The 18,305-nt window shown below is 35.3% G+C and overlaps 5 protein-coding genes across 7 annotated transcripts in view; 2 read left to right on the forward strand and 3 right to left on the reverse strand.

Moving 5' to 3' along the window:
* Nucleotides 1–303: 303 nt before the first annotated feature.
* On the reverse strand, nt 304–2,686 carry LOC109862123 (translocating chain-associated membrane protein 1). Its single transcript, XM_020442054.1, has 7 exons — nt 2,409–2,686; nt 1,785–1,961; nt 1,591–1,706; nt 1,277–1,489; nt 1,090–1,199; nt 726–1,013; nt 304–567 (listed from the first exon to the last, which is right to left on the reverse strand). The coding sequence occupies exons 1-7, from the start codon at nt 2,538–2,540 to the stop codon at nt 470–472; spliced, it is 1,134 nt and encodes a 377-aa protein (XP_020297643.1). The 5' UTR covers nt 2,541–2,686; the 3' UTR covers nt 304–469.
* An 877-nt stretch (nt 2,687–3,563) lies between these two features.
* LOC109862126 (acetyl-coenzyme A synthetase) lies at nt 3,564–11,477 on the forward strand. The gene is made up of 10 exons (XM_020442061.1): nt 3,564–3,865; nt 4,975–5,190; nt 6,986–7,181; nt 7,253–7,635; nt 7,723–7,915; nt 8,046–8,201; nt 8,281–8,448; nt 8,574–8,763; nt 10,760–11,005; nt 11,077–11,477. Exons 1-10 carry the CDS (start codon nt 3,777–3,779, stop codon nt 11,274–11,276), a joined length of 2,037 nt encoding a protein of 678 aa, XP_020297650.1. The 5' UTR covers nt 3,564–3,776; the 3' UTR covers nt 11,277–11,477.
* Nucleotides 8,778–10,738, reverse strand: LOC109862127 (enolase-like). The gene is made up of 4 exons (XM_020442062.1): nt 10,005–10,738; nt 9,771–9,895; nt 9,434–9,679; nt 8,778–9,342 (listed from the first exon to the last, which is right to left on the reverse strand). Exons 1-4 carry the CDS (start codon nt 10,415–10,417, stop codon nt 8,816–8,818), a joined length of 1,311 nt encoding a protein of 436 aa, XP_020297651.1. The 5' UTR covers nt 10,418–10,738; the 3' UTR covers nt 8,778–8,815.
* A 1,722-nt stretch (nt 11,478–13,199) lies between the features above and the next one.
* LOC109862124 (inositol monophosphatase 1-like) lies at nt 13,200–15,439 on the forward strand. Its single transcript, XM_020442055.1, has 6 exons — nt 13,200–13,504; nt 14,159–14,292; nt 14,479–14,738; nt 14,822–14,927; nt 15,003–15,154; nt 15,253–15,439. Exons 1-6 carry the CDS (start codon nt 13,448–13,450, stop codon nt 15,357–15,359), a joined length of 816 nt encoding a protein of 271 aa, XP_020297644.1. The 5' UTR covers nt 13,200–13,447; the 3' UTR covers nt 15,360–15,439.
* Nucleotides 15,440–16,045: 606 nt separating this feature from the next.
* LOC109862125 (serine/threonine-protein kinase PRP4 homolog) overlaps nt 16,046–18,305 on the reverse strand; it is a 7,882-nt gene continuing 5,622 nt past the window's right edge. For 2 of the 3 annotated variants that reach the window (XM_020442059.1, XM_020442056.1), the window contains exons 13-14: nt 17,213–17,287; nt 16,046–16,638 (exon numbers count right to left, since the gene is read on the reverse strand). The gene's annotated coding sequence lies outside the window, so the exon portion shown is untranslated. Of the gene's footprint in view, nt 17,288–18,305 lie in introns of all 3 variants that reach the window. The other variant, XM_020442057.1, reaches the window with a different exon arrangement.

Here is an 18,305-nt window from a genome sequence, read left to right on the forward strand (position 1 = left end):
TATTAAAAAATTTAGGTGACAAAATTGTGTAAAAATCTTGTAATTTAGTTTAAAAATACGATGCACGTTGACATACTTCAAAAATGTAAATCTTTATATACGAGTTGCGTATATAAAAAGATTTACTTTTTAACATTTTTATCTACAATTTATACAAAAGAAAATCGTAAAAACATCCATTAATATAATTAGCAGCTTTTAATAGTAAATGTTTTACGTTTTACTTGTGTTAAAATATTTAAAATCTATCTTGTTTCTGTGCATATATGTAGAAGTGTATCTGAGATATTTAAGTCTGCATGATATGATTTAAATCGGCAGCACAATGGAAGCTTCATGTTTATATTATAAACAGCAATCACATATTTTCATATATTCTGAATTTTTCGACGTATTCATGACGTATCCAGACAGATGAAGATCAAATATTTGACCAATTTTTTTAGAATTTCTCGAATTCGTTGACCATTTATTTCGCTTTGGCTGAAGAACGGTTTCTCAGATTCTTTTTCGTTGCTTGATCTACCTCCGGAAGATCGTCATCTTCGGGCAAGGCGGATTTTTTACCTGAACATGACATAAAATAATAATAGACACTGCAATGCATTAAATGTTCAAAACAAATATAATGTATATGTGTGTGAGTGTGTATATATTAATCATTATATAATAGTAATGCTGATATATATATATATTGAAATTAACAACAAAACACTTGATTTTACCTTCTCGTTTTTTTGTTTTTTGCTTTGGTTTTGTCTTTACGACGACAACCGCGGCGTTTTCGCGCGCGAGCTTAACTTGCTTCTTAATGAAGAGATACAGTAGGTAGCCTTGGAAGAATAAGATTATAGATACTCCCAAGAACTGCACAGCAGGAATATTATAATTGCCAGTGTTATAGTCGAAGTTAAACTCTTGCTTCCTCAGACCATATAAGAATACTACAGCCGACAGTGCGATGGTGGCAATGCGGGCGAATGCGTATACCGAATTGGCAACTAGAAACGCCACTGAACACATATATCATATTATTAACATGTATTAATTTAAATATGCTGTATTAATAACAGGTTGAAGATGACGTACATTTTGTTCTGTTTTCTTTTTGACCAACAAAGTGAATTAGCCTGGCTCCATGTTGCAAAGCATCTGCTACGTAATGGAGAGTCAACAAGATTACGGCAAGTTGTTGGAAGCTATAAAAAAATAAATAATTGTTACACACTGTAGAAAAAAAAAACAAAAAGAAAACATCAGCGCGTTATGTTATTACTTGAAGAAATAAGCTAGAGATACGAAGAACAATCCGACGGTTGTGCCGAAGATGCGACGTGGAATATCTTCTTTTTTCACTCGTTGAAAATAGAGTTCAGGGTAGCAGTGTAACCAGTAAGCAAATTGACTGATAAAAAACAGCTTCAAGGAGAAAGACATCGGCGCCGGATATTCTTCCCACAATACCCATATATTAAATAGCATATTCTCTCTAAAAGAAAAATTTTATACATATTTTTTCATGTCGAGTTTTTTTTAATACGAAGATCTAGTGACACACAAATATATCTCTATTTTTAAATCCCGTATTACCTGACAATAATGTCAATTGCCCACAATGCGGACAAAACATAAAACACTGCCAATTGACTGGATTCATTGAACTTTGCAAGTTTTACTTTACTTAAGTGAAGTCGTTTAGAAATTTTCTGTAAAGAAAAAAATAATAGTTTTATCAAGCAAAAGAAAGTTATATATGAATATGTAATTTTGTGTGTATTACTTACATCAAATATATATTCCTGAAATACAGCATGTAGTATAATTGTTATTAAGAAATAAAAGAATACTGCACATGTGTCCTTCCATCCTATAGTGTACTTTATTAATGCTGTTGGATCTTCTGTAGTATTAGTCACATTATGGTGAAGAGCAATAAACATGTATGCCCATGGTGATGTGACCTGAAAACAATTATATATCAGAATTCTTTATAAATTACTATAAATACAAACTAAGAAAGTATATTAATATGTCTGTATTAACATTACAAATTTTACCACAACATACAAACGCACATATTTGTTATATCACAACAATTAATACAATAAATATTTAAATTCTAAGTTACATTAATATATATGTTTTATATGTATACTAAATAAAAATATAAAAAAAGTTTTAATTTATTTTACTATTTGACTTTACAATATTGACAACTAGTAACATATGGTCTTTTATTTTTCAAGTTTACACGAACTTTGATGCAACAGAAACCACAAAATTACTACCAGATGTTAAATATAAATGATTTTGCACAATCTTTCTGAATTTTGTCAAGAAAGTAAATTCGTATCCATCTCTCCCAGATGGGAGATAAAAAAGAAGAAAGAGTTTGTTGTTAAACCAACCTGCACCATCAAACCGATCACAAAGATTATCGCCAGACAGGAGACGATGTCCGCATGATTTTGTATGACAAACTCGTGGCTTAATATTGGCGGGTTTTTGTTTGAGCTTTTGCGTCCCTTTACCGCGACCATCCTGGTCCAGGCGAGCGTCTTCACGGCACCGCGAGCGCGACACGACAGACAACAGGATCACAGAGTACCGGGCGCTCTACCGTAAAAACCGAGCCACCTGCACCACGAGCCACGTCGCTCCGGCCACAAAAACGTCATCACGCACGCGGCGGCCAACACCGAACTAACATGGCGCCGTCACTGTGGCGCCGTGCACTCAGTGACATTCGGCTGGATATAGAAACAATTCAAACAATTTTGATCAATTATTATATAAGAGAAATAGAATCAAATAAATAAAGCGTGACTTGAACACAATTTAAGCTACTTAATCAATATTTGTAAGTAATATTAATATGTTACTTATATGACATCAATATCTAAACTAAATTAATACTAATAATATTATATTATAATTATAGGTTTTTTACAAGTGAGATGTCATCTCAAAGCTATGGTGTCTTATATCCATCGATTTTTCGTGAACAAAATAGAATAGAATTATAATACTCAGGGCATTTTGCAAGAACCCTTTATATAACGCTCTTTTTTATCTGCACTAGCTACTTCACTAGGTTGTTTTAATGCAATATAGAAAATAGGTACTACAATCGCCCTTATTGTTCTTTTACAATTTTTCCCTGGTTTTATTTCTTAATGTACTCCGATTAATTAATCGATTGATTGACTAATCAATCAATCAATCAGCCAATTGATCCGATATATTTCAGTAAGATAATTAGTGAAATACTTAATTTGATATCAAATTGTCGCCAAGTCTTTAAGAACCACTTTTGCCGTCTTCGATTAAAATTAATTGGACCAATCCGCGATTGGGATTGATTAGTCAAATCGATCGATTACGATTGACGCTAATTCAACCAGTCAGAAGCAAAAATGTGACAAAAATTACTCTTGAGAGTTTCTGTTAAAAAATTATCTTCCGTTCTTTTGTACACTCCTGTTTCATCACCATTTGCCGCACGTGCGCAGTAACAGCTGTTTAATGTCAATATAGGATAGTGGAATCAGCGGCGGTTTGGTCAGTCAAAGTAGCGAAGTGGTAGAGCGCGCGAGTTTACTCGCGTTGTACTTTATTACAGCGTTTTTCGCCACTTCGCGTGTTTCTCACAAAAAGATTCGACATTTCGCTGCCGACAAACCAGGAAGGTGACATTTCTCTTAGGTGTCAGGATCGCAATTTAGCCAGATCGCAAAACTTTAACCAGAACGAAGAGACTTTTAGAGGGTTGAAACATGGCGGATAAAATATACTACCCCAATTCGGATCTCGCCAAGAAAGCGCACTGCGGTAGTCTGGAACAGTACAAGCTTATGCACGAAAGGTGAGCGAAAATCGGCAACTTCAACTACCCCACGTACATAGAATAAAATACTTTGACATGTCATTTTTTAATTAGACGTTAAAATTATTCTTGCGGCTCAAAGCTTTTGCGTCACTTGTTGTGATGCAAAATTCGTGCGGAAACGATACGATATAATTATAATTGCAAACAGACTCCATAATAGTGACAATCGTCTCGCAAAACATATTAAACAGTAAGAATGACAAGCAAAACAATGACTGACGCGCAAAGGAAAAAAAGGGGTAAAACGATCAAAGTTTAAAAGAGATTGCCAAAATCTCTTTTTTTTTTTTTGTGCATACATATATAAAACAGCTGAATTGCAATAAATTAAACGACATCTCAGTCATAGTGAGATTTTATTTCATCTTCATACGCATTTGTACAATAGAAGCGCGATATCGATCGACGGGGGTGGGGCAGATTTCCTAGTTTTTTTTAAACGTTCTTCTCGATGAACTGGCGCAAAGATATTACCGCCATGACGAGCCTTTCTCACGCATTTGAGATTTATATTATTAGTGCTAACGTAATTATTGTTTTAGCAATTAGTTTTTTTGTGACAATTTTCGTGAAAAAAAGTTGTCTTTTCATATGAGAGATCTTTTTGCTTTTAACAAAAAGTTACTTCAAAAAGCCACACACAAAGCGTATTTATTTTACTGTAATAAATTCAACTGAACTACGAACCGAATAATGCGGAAGCGGTGAGAATACGTCAATACTTTGTGTGCATAAATTTGTAAACAAAGCAGAAAGAAATTGATTACGCGAGAGAAACTTAAAATGAATTAATTTCGTAAGCACGACTCCATTAATCTTTTTATTGTAATACCAACAATAACTTAGCAATTACTATATGCAAAAAAACTAATATAACGTTACAATACTACGTATATATTATACGACATATATAACGCGTAAAGTTTTTTTCAGATCTTTTGAACTTACATATTGTGATAAAATTGTTCAATTATTAAATATTAATATAATATTGTGTGATAAAAAAGATTTTAAGAGAAACATAACTCTAAGTCGATAAGTTGGTAACGTGGAGATTACCGTGATTTTGTTTTTCTTTTATTTAGATCCATAAAGGAACCGGTGCAATTCTGGGGAGAAATAGCCAAGCAATTTTATTGGGAAACGCCGGCAATCGAGGACAAGTTCTTCTCGTACAATTTCGATCTGAGCAAAGGCGATATTTTCATCAAATGGATGGAGGGAGCGTCGACGAATATAAGCTTTAATTTGCTCGATAAAAACGTCAAGAGCGGAAACGGGGACAAAATAGCGTTTTATTGGTAAGACAAGTCAACAAGTTAGTAAAGATCATGGTTACTTTTTTTCAGATCTGAAAAATACGTATTTGTCCGACAACCAGTCTGTGATTGAGAGTATTCTATTGTTACCCCAATACTATACAATGACAACCGAGTCTTTAATAATGAATGAAGTTTTTTTTTTAAGACTAAATTATAACACAGTGCACAGAAAACACGTGAAAAGGACAATCGTGAGATATGTAATTTCGCGATATCACGCTTCATACATATTTGATATACGGCCTCGTCCTCTATGCGCTAAAGTTTACCGATCACCATCGATTACCATCAATTGTATAAACAGCGCGGTCAGAGTATCGTAGACCATGTATCAGAGTACAATATCGGAATTCAAATATTTTCGGAGTGTGTTCGTATTTAATTGGAAAATTGCAACATTGAGTTTCTCGCGCACGTGATATCGTAATGATTCGATATTGCATGATCGTGCACTATCTAACATCGGACGATGTCCGTGCTCATCAATCGACGAAAAATTCGACTTATGCGCGAACTACACCACCTGCGATTCCATTGGCCGTCGAGATATCGCGCGCGGTCGCGTCATTCGTTGCGTCAGCTTCGCGCGCCCAGGAACACGCGAAATTAAAATATTACGCTATCATGATTCAGTCGTGCGAGAGTCGAAGAGTATAAAAATTCGGTTGGAGTTGAAATTTATCTCACGGACGGATAGAGATATGTGAATTTCTTTTTTTTCGCGTGATCGATACGTGACCGATACGTGATGATTATAGATTATATAGTTGAATAAGATAAAACAATGAAAATTTGTTTATTATTAATTAACAAATAAAAATCCAGAAGATAGATAGACCGAACTGTCTAAATATAGCTAGAACTAATTAGTAACTTTGAATACGCATCGCGTTTTATTTTATGTAACTTTGTCTAATATAATCTTCGCTTTTGTTTGTTCCCTTTCTAAGCTTAGGGTTGAATGACATGTACATCTCATTAATACTTCTTATTATCATGTCTCTTACGAACTACGATGTATTTTATCTCAGTTTTACCAGATAAAAAGTCTATTTTACATGGACAGGAAATTTGCGTGGCCATATAAGAGCATTAATTTGTTTCACGTGATCACACATGAAAAAAATTAGTTATTACTTTTTCTTTACATATTTATAACTACGCGTTAGTTATCTACTATAAATAGAATTCGGATTAGTTCGTTGATTACGTAAAGTGTAGGTAGTATTAAAAAGTTGTTAATTATCAGTTGACTCGTGTGAACTTCTCTTATCATTTACGATCTGTATCACAAGCAACTCTACTGCGACTAGACAAAGTTTTCATCTAACTCTGTAGTACATATATAGTTAATTTCATTCATGGCGTTTTTTAGACCGCGTTAGCGGTTTCTTATATCGATAATTCGCTAAATATATGTGCGGAATCGTTCACAGAAAACGTGACTTTACTTTTTAATAAAAACTTTCTAAAAACAAATTTACTTTCTCTATTCAGCTACAAGCTGAATGAAATTATATGATAACATTAACACTAATTAAAACCTTTATATAAAACCTTTATATAAACCGTATATATATGTACATACATATATGCATCTATTTATTTCTTTATTTATTTATGAGAATAATATTATTTAATTTACGCAATAATTTATATGTATATGTATGTATAAATTATTGCGTAAATTAAATAATATTCTCATAATTTTCTTTGAACCGTACTATATTCAAGATTTTATCGACAATGTAATCTCGAAATTGATTGTTGTTAGGGAAGGAAATGATCCAGAGGATTATTCGCGATTAACATACAGAAAGCTGCTCGAGGAAACGTGCAGGTTCGCGAACGTTCTTAAATCAAAGGGTGTAACCAAAGGAGACAGGGTTGTACTTTATATGCCGATGATTTTGGAGTTACCGATTGCCATGTTGGCCTGCACGAGAATAGGAGCGGTGCATAGCGTGGTGGTGAGTAAACTGTCAATGTGAATCAACGATCTGTCGCGTGGCAAAAAGACAAAAATAACGCGTGATCGCAGTTTGCAGGATATTCGTCAGATTCTTTGGCGGAACGTATACTCGACTCCAAAGCCAAAGTCTTGATCACCACGGACGGCGTGTGGAGAGGCGAGAAATTGTTGCTGTTGAAGAATATCTGCGACGAAGCTCTGAACAAGGTCAAGAAGCAGAACCACCAGCTTGAGAGCTGCATCGTCATCGCGCACTTGAGGAGACTTAACAATCCCCAAGGTAAATCAAACAAAGTAAACGGCACCAGCAACGGCGACGTTATAGAAATGGCCAACGTTGCTTGGGACGACGACCGGGATGTTTGGTGGCACGATGAGATGGAGGATGCAGAATCAAGCTGTTATCCGGTCTGGATGGCTGCCGAGGATCCGCTTTTTATTCTTTACACGAGGTAAAAAATCGATAACAGAAAGTGTTTTTGATATATGTATCTTTTTCGCTTCGTATTCAAATAATTTCTTTTCTGTTCCATTCTCAGCGGTTCCACCGGCAAACCAAAAGGTGTTCTTCACACCACCGCAGGATACTTGATCTACGCGGCGACAACGTTCAAATATGTTTTCGATTACCATCCAGGCGATATCTACTGGTGCACCGCTGACATCGGTTGGATCACAGGACACACTTATGTAGTTTACGGGCCGTTGGCAAACGGTGCAACGTCTGTTATAGTATGTATATATACATATATAAAATATATATTATATATATATATATATTTATATTTATATATATATATAATCGTTTTTTTACATGTAAATCGTTTTTGATAATTTTTAGTAATATTATTTGCATTGACAGTTCGAGGGAACGCCCTTTTATCCCGAGAACGATCGGTACTGGACCGTCATTGACAAGTATAAAGTTACGCAGTTTTACACGGCGCCCACGGCTATCAGGTCGCTGATGAAATTTGGTGACGAGTTCGTGAAGAGGCACTCTTTATCTACTCTCAAGGTGAATCTCATTACTGCTTTGTCTTCTCTGAGAAATAAAATCGACTTAACGTACACGGAAATATACTTATATATATTAGGTTCTTGGTTCGGTGGGCGAACCGATCAATACCGAGGCCTGGCTCTGGTTTTACAGTCTCGTCGGTCACGGCAAGTGCAGCATAGCAGATACCTTCTGGCAGACAGAAACCGGGGGTCACGTAATCACACCGTTACCAGGCGCCACACCTATGAAGCCAGGCTCAGCGGTATACAAATTTTTCATTAGACATACTTTCCTTAACTCGTAAATTTTATGTTAAATAATTATTATACACAATTTTATTTTTAATAAGTAATTCATTTGTAATATACGGAAAAAATGATTGCGCAGACGTTCCCGTTTTTCGGAGTCTTGCCTGAACTTCTCGATGAAGACGGTCATGTAATCGAAGGCGAAGGAGAAGGTTACCTTGTTTTCCGTCGACCGTGGCCCGGAATGATGCGTACACTTTATGGAAATCACCAACGTTTTCAGAATACGTATTTCGACCGATTCAACGGATTTTACTGCACAGGAGATGGTAAGAATATTATTATTTTTCTATATAATTACGTTTATAAATGATATTTTGTTTAGAGATTTCGATAATTTGATCCGACGTATTTGGCATCTTTGCCCAATTCTTCCTCGATTTGCATTAGTCGATTATATTTGGCCACCCTCTCACTCCTGCAAGGTGCTCCCGCTTTGAACTGGCCGACGGAAAGTCCGACTGCCAGATCAGCAATAAAAGACTCTTCCGTTTCGCACGGACTTCCGCCTATGATGCATCCCCAATTATGTAATCTTGCTTCCGTTGCATAATCTATTAGTTCAGTCACAGTGCCGATTTGCGATATTCTCAGCATGAGGGCATTTGCTAGTTTCATATTGAACGCATCAGTGATTTTCTCTCTGATCATCGCGGTGAGAGCGTCGCTGACTACTTGAATATCCTGATCGGCGAGTGTCAACCAGCCATCCTTGTCGTCTCGAGCGAATGGATCCTCGAGCGAGTCTATCATTGGAAATGCCTTGATATAATTCAGATACCGATTCCGCAAGGCTTCGGTTTCCAATAACTCAGCACGATCTGTCTTAAATCCTACGTTATACTTTCCTGTAAGAGTATAAACGCGTTCTCGTCAACTCCGTTGATAAGTAAAGGAATGAAAAAGATACTTCGAGTGTGTAAACAACAGAAGAAGAACCTTCTTTAAAAAACGCGGACGCTGCCAAATCGAGCGCTATCTTGATTTTGCCCTCATAACCCGCGATTCTAATGCACTCGTTTAATAGAGTCAACGCATCCGTGTTATTTTCCAATTTAGGAACAAACGCTCCTAAATCGTTAACGGGTAATTGACCATTTATTTTGTGATCTTCGATGATTTTTTTCTTCAGTACTTGGTACACATCGGTGGCCATTCTTACGGCGTCGGCAAAGCTTTCGGCGCCTAAATCGAGTATTTAGGAATGACCGTTTGTTCAATTATTTGAACAAACGGTATATGAAAATTTGAACATACACTTCGGTTCTGCACGTACCTGTGGGTAGTATCCCGAATTCCTGACAAAATAAACTGTTAGGGCCAAATCGTCCTCCACAAAGCATGGTGAAGTTCGGCACCGGTAATTGTAAATTGTAAGTTTGCGCCATTTCAGCAATATATCTGAAAAAAAAAAAACAAGATAACGACATACAATAAAAAGAGAGTTTTCTTCGGTATTCAAATAAAATTAGTGTTGTGTTAGAATGACGTAAATTAAATTAACAGAAACCTGTAAAGCGGAAGACCTTTTTTAGCGGCACCGGCTTTGCAGCAAGTCGCAGAAACGCCGAGAATGGTGTTCACACCGAATTTCGATTTGTTCGACGTTCCGTCGTTTTTTATCAACCACTCATCTATTTGTCTTTGCTGACAAATATCCAATCTTGCCTTCACAAGTTCAAGACCGATCACCTTGTTGATGATATCAACGGCTTTGAATACGGAACGACCCTGATACAAGGCCGGGTCCCCATCTCTTATCTCTTGCGCTTGATCCGGTTGTTGAACTGTTACGTTGGCAGATACTGACGATCTGCACAAACCGACATCGATAATCACGTCGACTTCTAACGTCGGCTCGCCTCTGCAATCTATTATTTGACGAGCTTTAATCTTTTGGATCCTCGACGGTTCAAGAGTCATTTTAATTTATTTTTGTAACTAATTGAATCGATCGAAGTTGAATCACGGATCTCAAAGATTTAACGATTTTGTCATCAACAGTGACTAAATATGATAATTTACTGGCGTCTTCACGCCATAAATAAGATTTCCAATAAGATTTTTGTGTAAATATAGAAGGTGTGTTGTACATAGTGCGTACAATGACGGCACAATCAATCGGAAATCTGTCCAAATTGCAGGCACAAAAAATGTAAACATCGATATATATTTATCGAGATATCGTAGCATTCCATAGTTTGATTAAAAATTACAGATAACCACTTGTGGATTGACAATAAAAATCTTTATTTATGATTTTAGGAGCAAGACGTGACAAAGATGGATATCTATGGGTAACTGGTCGTATCGATGACATGCTGAACGTTTCCGGGCATCTGATGTCAACGGCCGAGGTAGAAAGTGTGTTGGCAGAACATTCTTCGGTTACCGAAGCTGCAGTAGTCAGTAAATCGCATCCTGTGAAAGGTCAATGTCTATATTGCTTCATCACGCCGACTACAGGAAAAACGTTTGATGAAAAATTGCAGACCGAGCTGAAAAAGAAAGGTAGATTTTGTAAATAGTCGATCTATTTTTTTAACATTCTTTTTATATATTAATTAAAAAATATTCAACAGTACGCGAGAGAATCGGTCCGTTTGCGCAACCAGACGTCATCCAATACGCTCCGGCGTTACCGAAGACGAGGTCCGGCAAGATCATGAGACGTATGCTCAGAAAAATCGCGGCGGGCGACAGGAATATTGGTGACACGTCGACGCTGGGCGACGAGAGCGTCATACAGCTTCTCTTCGAGCTGAGACCGAAGAACATTTAAACAAACGACGCACTTTTCTTGCGTATTCATAACAAACAAAACCATCTTGAGGAAACTCTATATGTGTTGTTTTTAATTAGACTTGGAAAACGCGATTTCCAAGCAGTGTTCACAGTTTTAGCTTCCTTACAGTATGCTTAAGCGGTGGAAGGAATGCGCACAACAGCAGCGAGTTTATGCAGGTAGAATTTGGTGCTGTTGTGCGCATCCCTTCCACCGCTTTAGCATGCTGTAAGGAAGCTAAAACTGTGAACACTGGTCTAGTTTCCACCGAAATCCTCAACTTCGGTACAGATCAAATTTAGTGTTCCGTTTCCATTGGAAGTAGAGTACTTATAGATCAAAGCGGAAGCGAAATCAGCGCAATTTGACAGGTTTCCATCGACTTAAATTTGATTCTACGTCGCATTAGATGTGAATTAATGCTTCGGTGGAAACTAGACCACTGTTTCCAAGTCTAAGTAACTCGATAATAATCATATAAGGGATAAAAGTGACGGTTTGCATAACGAATTCTGTTGATTTACACGTGTAAACATCAGAGACGCGTATGCGTTCCGAAATTTTATTGTGTGTGTGTCTATTTATTAATTTAACAATTACGAACGTACAAGATGCATCAACGATATAGCGTTATCTTCTTCTGTAATCAAGATTCCGATATTACTGCTCGAGTTTCTCGAGAGAATAGTAATAAGGTAATGATGAAAAGTAAACTATATTGGTCGGCTCTCTAAGACAAGCGCGGCCACCGATACATATCATGCATTGCTTATAATAAGTAGCCTAAGTGTCCTTTCTGTTAAGAAAGTCCAAGTTAAGTTTGAAAGTAATTTATTTTGCAGAATATATAAGACAGCTCAGTACAAGTAAATTGTAAAATAGCACAATGAGGCAGACGAAATGCTGATTGCACAATTGCTAATAACCGCTATTTAAATAGACAAGTGTGGCCCGACTAAACGATGTTTGTTGGTAGATAATTGCGAAAAAAAAAAGACAGTTCGATTCAATTGCTTTCTGCAATTTAATGTACATATAAATAATGAGTTGAACGTCTTTGTATAAAACTATACAGGGTGTCAGTGTTTAGTTGATTTTAAGTTCTATTGTATTTTATTTTAATATTTATACTCTTTGATAAAATAAACTTTCAAAATTGAGATGTAAATGATCTCGTTTCCGCCATATTTAAAGAACGCGTGACTGACAAAAAGAAAAATTTATGAATAAAAAATTGCCTCGTGCTCCTCTTTTATAGGAGTTGCATCATATACATATCATTCCTTGTGGAACAAAAAACTTTAGATATAAATAAAACATATACATAAATATATATACATATATATTATATGTAGACAAAATCAGGAAAAATCTATAAAAGAGAGAATATGTTAGATATATTATTATATATGTATGCTTGCGCACATCCAAATTATATACATATATTAAAATATATATGTGTACACACAAGATGTTCGATAATAACCGTATAACTTTTACCGTGGTAAAGGGATTGCACTGAGTTGAAAAGTTCCTTTCTTTTGCGAGTTTCGCAATGATTACTAATTTATAAAATCTGCGAATGAATCCGCCGTGAAGAAACAACCCATATATCATTTTGCATGCTTAATCTCTAGGCGCGTGACAAAGGTTATTACCAGACATATGTGTGTTTGTTTGTTTGTGCGTGAGTATATGTTGAAAAATTCGTCAGAATTAAAGAATTGTTCTGTTAAATGTTGAAGAGTGTACTTCTTTTCCTCTTGCCTCTTCCTTTTTAAAATCTATGTATTATTCTTTCTTATTGAAACTATTTTCTGGCATATGGACACACTGCAAAGAATATCACCAAGTCGTTTTGATAATTTAAAGTTTGGTTTTACGCCAATAAATTTAATTATTATTTAGGATCGTTTTTCTTTCTCAAGTCTCGAAATCACGATTTCGAACTTCGCTCTTCTAGCTACATTACTGCGAAGCCTGTTGAAAACCGTGGGAGTCCGGTTTGACGTCAGTGTGTTGAGCGTCTGTCAGCTGAAGAGGTAGCGATATCTTGCCGAGCGTCGTCGATATGAACAAACTCACGGCGGAGCTAGTTGCCCGCGCATGTCGCTGTGAATTCTTTCTCGAAGCAAGTGTAGAAAGCACATTGCAGAGTTTGCGGAGTCATGGACATGGACAAGTGTTACGTCGAGATCCTGCGGCTCGTGAAACAGGCTGGCTCGGTAAGTCGAATGTAGTATCCTATTTCTCTTGTTCTCTGAATATAACGTGAGAGTCCGATGTGGCTTATCGATCTTTTTTGAGATACCAGGAAGGTATCCTTTCGTTTCTCTTGTGATCTTGTCTCCGCTTGATAAAAATTATATGCAAAAGCGTTTATGCTTTCACACATGAAGTGTCTTCAACAATGCCTCAATAATATCTTGACAATGAAAAATGCAACTTCATATGTAAAAACATTAACGTCCTGTATGACTACTTGTGACAAATGTTATGTTGTACATGAAAGTTTAATATACACACGTGCTGATTGTTTTCTTGTTTAATATCTCTATAAAATATCGCGACAGTCGCTCAATTGGCCGTGACATGCCATAGGGGAATGTACTCCCAAATTGAAGATGATTTTCAATGTGTAGTATGTCTCAGTGTGTATGTAAGAGAGAGGTACAAGCGTGAATAAAATGTGTAGGAAAGATGAATTACCTCTTTCATCAAGTCTTTTCTTATCTCTTTCAGTTAACAATTACACATTTGCTCAACAAGTTCTTTCTCTTAAAAATTTCTTATGCAATCGATATCCAGCTGTTTGTTTTACTCTTATCTTAAGATATAAGCTAGTTGTAGTTAAGTACTTAAAAAATCTTGATTTCTAGATCATCAAGTACAGAATTTCGCAATGCAAAGATGTGCAAACAAAATCGTGCGACATTGATTTAGTCACAGAATGGGATCAAGAAATCGAGAGAATTCTAATGGATGGAATATCGTCGAAATATCCTGACCATAAGTAAGTTTGAGTCAGTTTTTCTCTTATTGTTTGACTAATAGACTATAATTTACAATTTTTAGTATTACATGTTTGCATTTTATTTAACACGCTTGTACTTTGTGACGCATATACCTGAGAATGTTAATTCCATAAGAAATGCGTTACTTAAAGTTACAAATATTTGATATTTAAATTGCAAAACAGATTCATTGGCGAAGAGTCCACTGCTTCAGGCCAGAAGGTGCAATTAACGGACGCGCCAACATGGGTAATCGATCCGATCGACGGTACGATGAATTTTGTTCACGGTTTGCCGCACACGTGCATATCAATTGCCTTGCTAGTTAACAAAACGACGGAGATCGGAATAGTGTACAATCCGATCCTGGAGCAGCTTTTTACCGCTCGCAAAGGTCAAGGCGCATTTTACAACGGCGCTCCGATTCACGTATCCGGCGAAAAAGGCAATTTTTGCTCTTCTAATTTTAGTCTTACGACTTCGCACATTTTATTTTAGCTATTTTCAACAATTTAATGATTGCTCTAGATCTGCGTAAGGCATTGCTCATGTTAGAAATGGGAACGAGCAGGGATCCCGATAAACTACAAGTAGTCTTGCAAAATCTAACACTTCTCACATCACGCGTTCATGGGTACGTTTAACAAGCGACATTGTTGCACGTCTATGGAAACTTTCACTTTTTTTTATTTTTTTGTTCACTATATAGAATACGAACACTCGGATCATGTGCGTTGAACATGTGCATGGTGGCACTCGGTGGTGCTGATGCTTGTTTTGAATTCGGTATACACGCATGGGATATTGCAGCTGGTGATCTCATCGTTCGGGAAGCCGGCGGTGTAACGATAGATCCAGCTGGTAAATAATCATGCGTACATCACGCAATTTAATTGATGCGAGATAAAACATGAGACATTTGCAAAACTAACTTGAAACTACTGTTTTTATGTTAATAGGAGGTTCGTTCGACGTGTTGAGCAGAAGAGTATTGTGCGCGTCGTCGATGGAATTAGCTCAGGAATTTGTCAAAGTAATAATTCAGTATTATCCAGAGCGTGATTAAATAGTTCAAAAGAGTTTTACAAAAATACAAAATATAAATGTTATCTAGAAACAAATGATATAATTTAAAATCAATATGATGTTATCTTTAAAATTGTAAATTAATTAGATTATCAATTTTAGAAAAACAAATTATCTATGTATATATAGATAATCTTATATAAGACAGTTACTTATTTATTATATATATATATAAGACAAATTATATATATAAAATTTTACCAAAGTACTTCAACATTATAAAATATTTCAAGAGAAAAATGTACAAATGTACTCATTTCTTTACTTTTGATATACAACAATCAGTGTATATATAAAATATTGATACATATATATGACAAAAAATAAATTTATGAAAAACAAAATGAATTTGAGTACATAAAACCTACTGATTTTAGTGAGACTTAATGTTCTTTGTTCTCTACACACACATTCATATTGTGTATATGTATACATAAAAATATGAGTTTAATACTTATATGTATATAGAATGTACACATATATAAACAAATAAAAGTTCTATAAACATTAATGTGCAACTCTATTTCATATGCGCTGTCATTAAATTAGTTAAACTTAATACTTGATGTTTTTGTATTTCGTTTTCGTTCTTTTTTTATTGTACTTCCAGAAGTTTTGAAATAAATTCGCTTTTTGTTACAAGATGATAGATGTAGACGGTTTGCATCATTTTGAGACATTTTATTCATATTAAAAGTATTTCTACATATTTTGTAAAAATATTTACGAGAAGGGGGTAAGAACGAGAGAGGGCAGGAAGAGATAAATATAAAAAATCAGTTTGTTTGTCAAGAATAATAAATTCATTGCGTATCTGCTTTTCGTTTTCCTAGAGCGCATAGGTTTTAAATATCTGAAAACTCAAAGACGCAGATATTAGTATGTTACCAAACACTCAACACACGATTTGTTATTTTAAAAAGATCTTGATCTCGCGCTGAATAAATTTTGAAAAAAATAGAAGTACACTTGTATTATTCGTCGTCGCTTTGAGAATTTTCATAATTATGTACTTTACCTGCATACATACTTACGAGTCCTCGATTGCGATCTCATGTAACTAAGAGAAACCTTAGCACGCGGATTAAATCTAGTTAAACCATTGCATAAACCACGTTGAACTGTGTCTAGAGAGCGACAGTGCATGTATCTATATGCAGTAGACACGACGTAGGCGCAAGTATATCGCACATTTTCCTTCCTTCCTCATCAATTGTTTTCATCACCTCTTCCATTGCCTCCCCTCCGCACAGGGAGGGCTACAAGTGAAACATCACCAAATTGCCAATTAGAACAATACATACTAGTCGTAGTTTCATAGTATAACTTTTTTTTTACTTCTGTATTGAAACGTTCCCGAGAATATTTCCTCTGTTCAATTACATCTTATCAGAGATTTTTTTCATATTATATCTATACAATCGCCCTTTTTGTTGAACAAAAATACTAATCTACATGTATATATATATATATATATATACATATATATACATATATATATATGTATATCTCGTGAATTAGTATTGTCTCGATCGATTTCACGCCTTACATTTCGCATTGTCTTCACAAAAAAGTGACAAATTTTGCAAATGTTCAAATATTGTAACATACGAAATTGTTGGAACTCGCGCGCGAATCAAATTCTTATTCTATTTTGCCTCGAAAAAGATACATGTAAAACAGTTTGATCAAATAGATACCATCTTTAAGACTCGGACTACTCTTTCACGTACGACCTACGATTCTGTCATCGGACTATATTAAATATATATATAATATAGAGAAACGGTATATTTGTACTAAGTATCCCATAAGGCAATCCCCCATGAATACCTTGTAACGGGATCGGCGCTAAGGGCCCTCAAAAGGTCCGGCCGCACTTAACGATGATTTGAATCGAAGACACATCTGAAACATAAGCAGTCTCGTACAATCTCGTTACGTTCAAGATCATGCCATGAACCATTCACAACAGTATTGATATTCGGTTTCTAAGTATTCAAAACGAATAACAAGATTTGTGTTTTATATAGCTCGCTCCTAAATAATGCTATTCAATCACTGGAATGCCATACCTGCAGTAATGTGTGATTCTTTTACTTAGACTATATTATATATTACTACAATAACACACAATGTTTCAATAATTGTTCTCGCATTTAATATCGCAATTTATCTTTAATTTGCGTCGCAATATAAATATGTATATTATTATCTCTATTTTATAGCATTAGTGCAAATATATATAGATATATAGTATATATATATATATATATAGAAACGTTAAATAAATTTCTTCTCTCGCTCGCATCGCGTCTATATGCGTTTACATACTGATTATAAACACGTCAGTTCCGTCGAAAAATATATATGCACGTTATCTCTCTCGCTGTTAGAACGGAATACAGTGAACACATTTGCCTACAACCTTTACTAGACTTTTAGAAACAAAAAACAGATGAAAGTGGATACAGAACAAAGAAAGAGAGAGAAAAAAAAATATGTTCGTAAAAAGTGTTTCAATTGGATGCACTCACTCGTTATTCAAGAGTGAAGAGATTAAAATGCAGGACGTTTTTCTCATTGGTGTTAAGCATGTGTTATTTTATTTCAATTACTGACCTATTCACTATACAATTTTCTTCCGATTAAAACAGATTCACTTGTATCTCGAAGGCTTCTAATGCTTTGTGTGTGTACGTGTGTTTTTTGTATGCTCGCTAATACTGCAAAATGGATCAAATATTGTGTGATCCATAAAGAAGTTTACAGTTCTTCACAAAGATAATATCTCTATTTTGCTTTTGCGTGAAATACGTAATTACAATTTTACAAGAGCACACAATTTTTATCAATTTATAAAGGATGCTATTTATAAGGATATTGTGCTCTCCAAATCATAAAATTCAAAAAAAAAAAAAAAAAA

The sequence above is a fragment of the Pseudomyrmex gracilis genome, unplaced genomic scaffold, assembly GCF_002006095.1.
Source record: "Pseudomyrmex gracilis isolate BER0280 unplaced genomic scaffold, ASM200609v1 scaffold_1401, whole genome shotgun sequence".
In the NCBI taxonomy this organism is placed as follows: Eukaryota; Metazoa; Arthropoda; class Insecta; order Hymenoptera; family Formicidae; genus Pseudomyrmex; species Pseudomyrmex gracilis.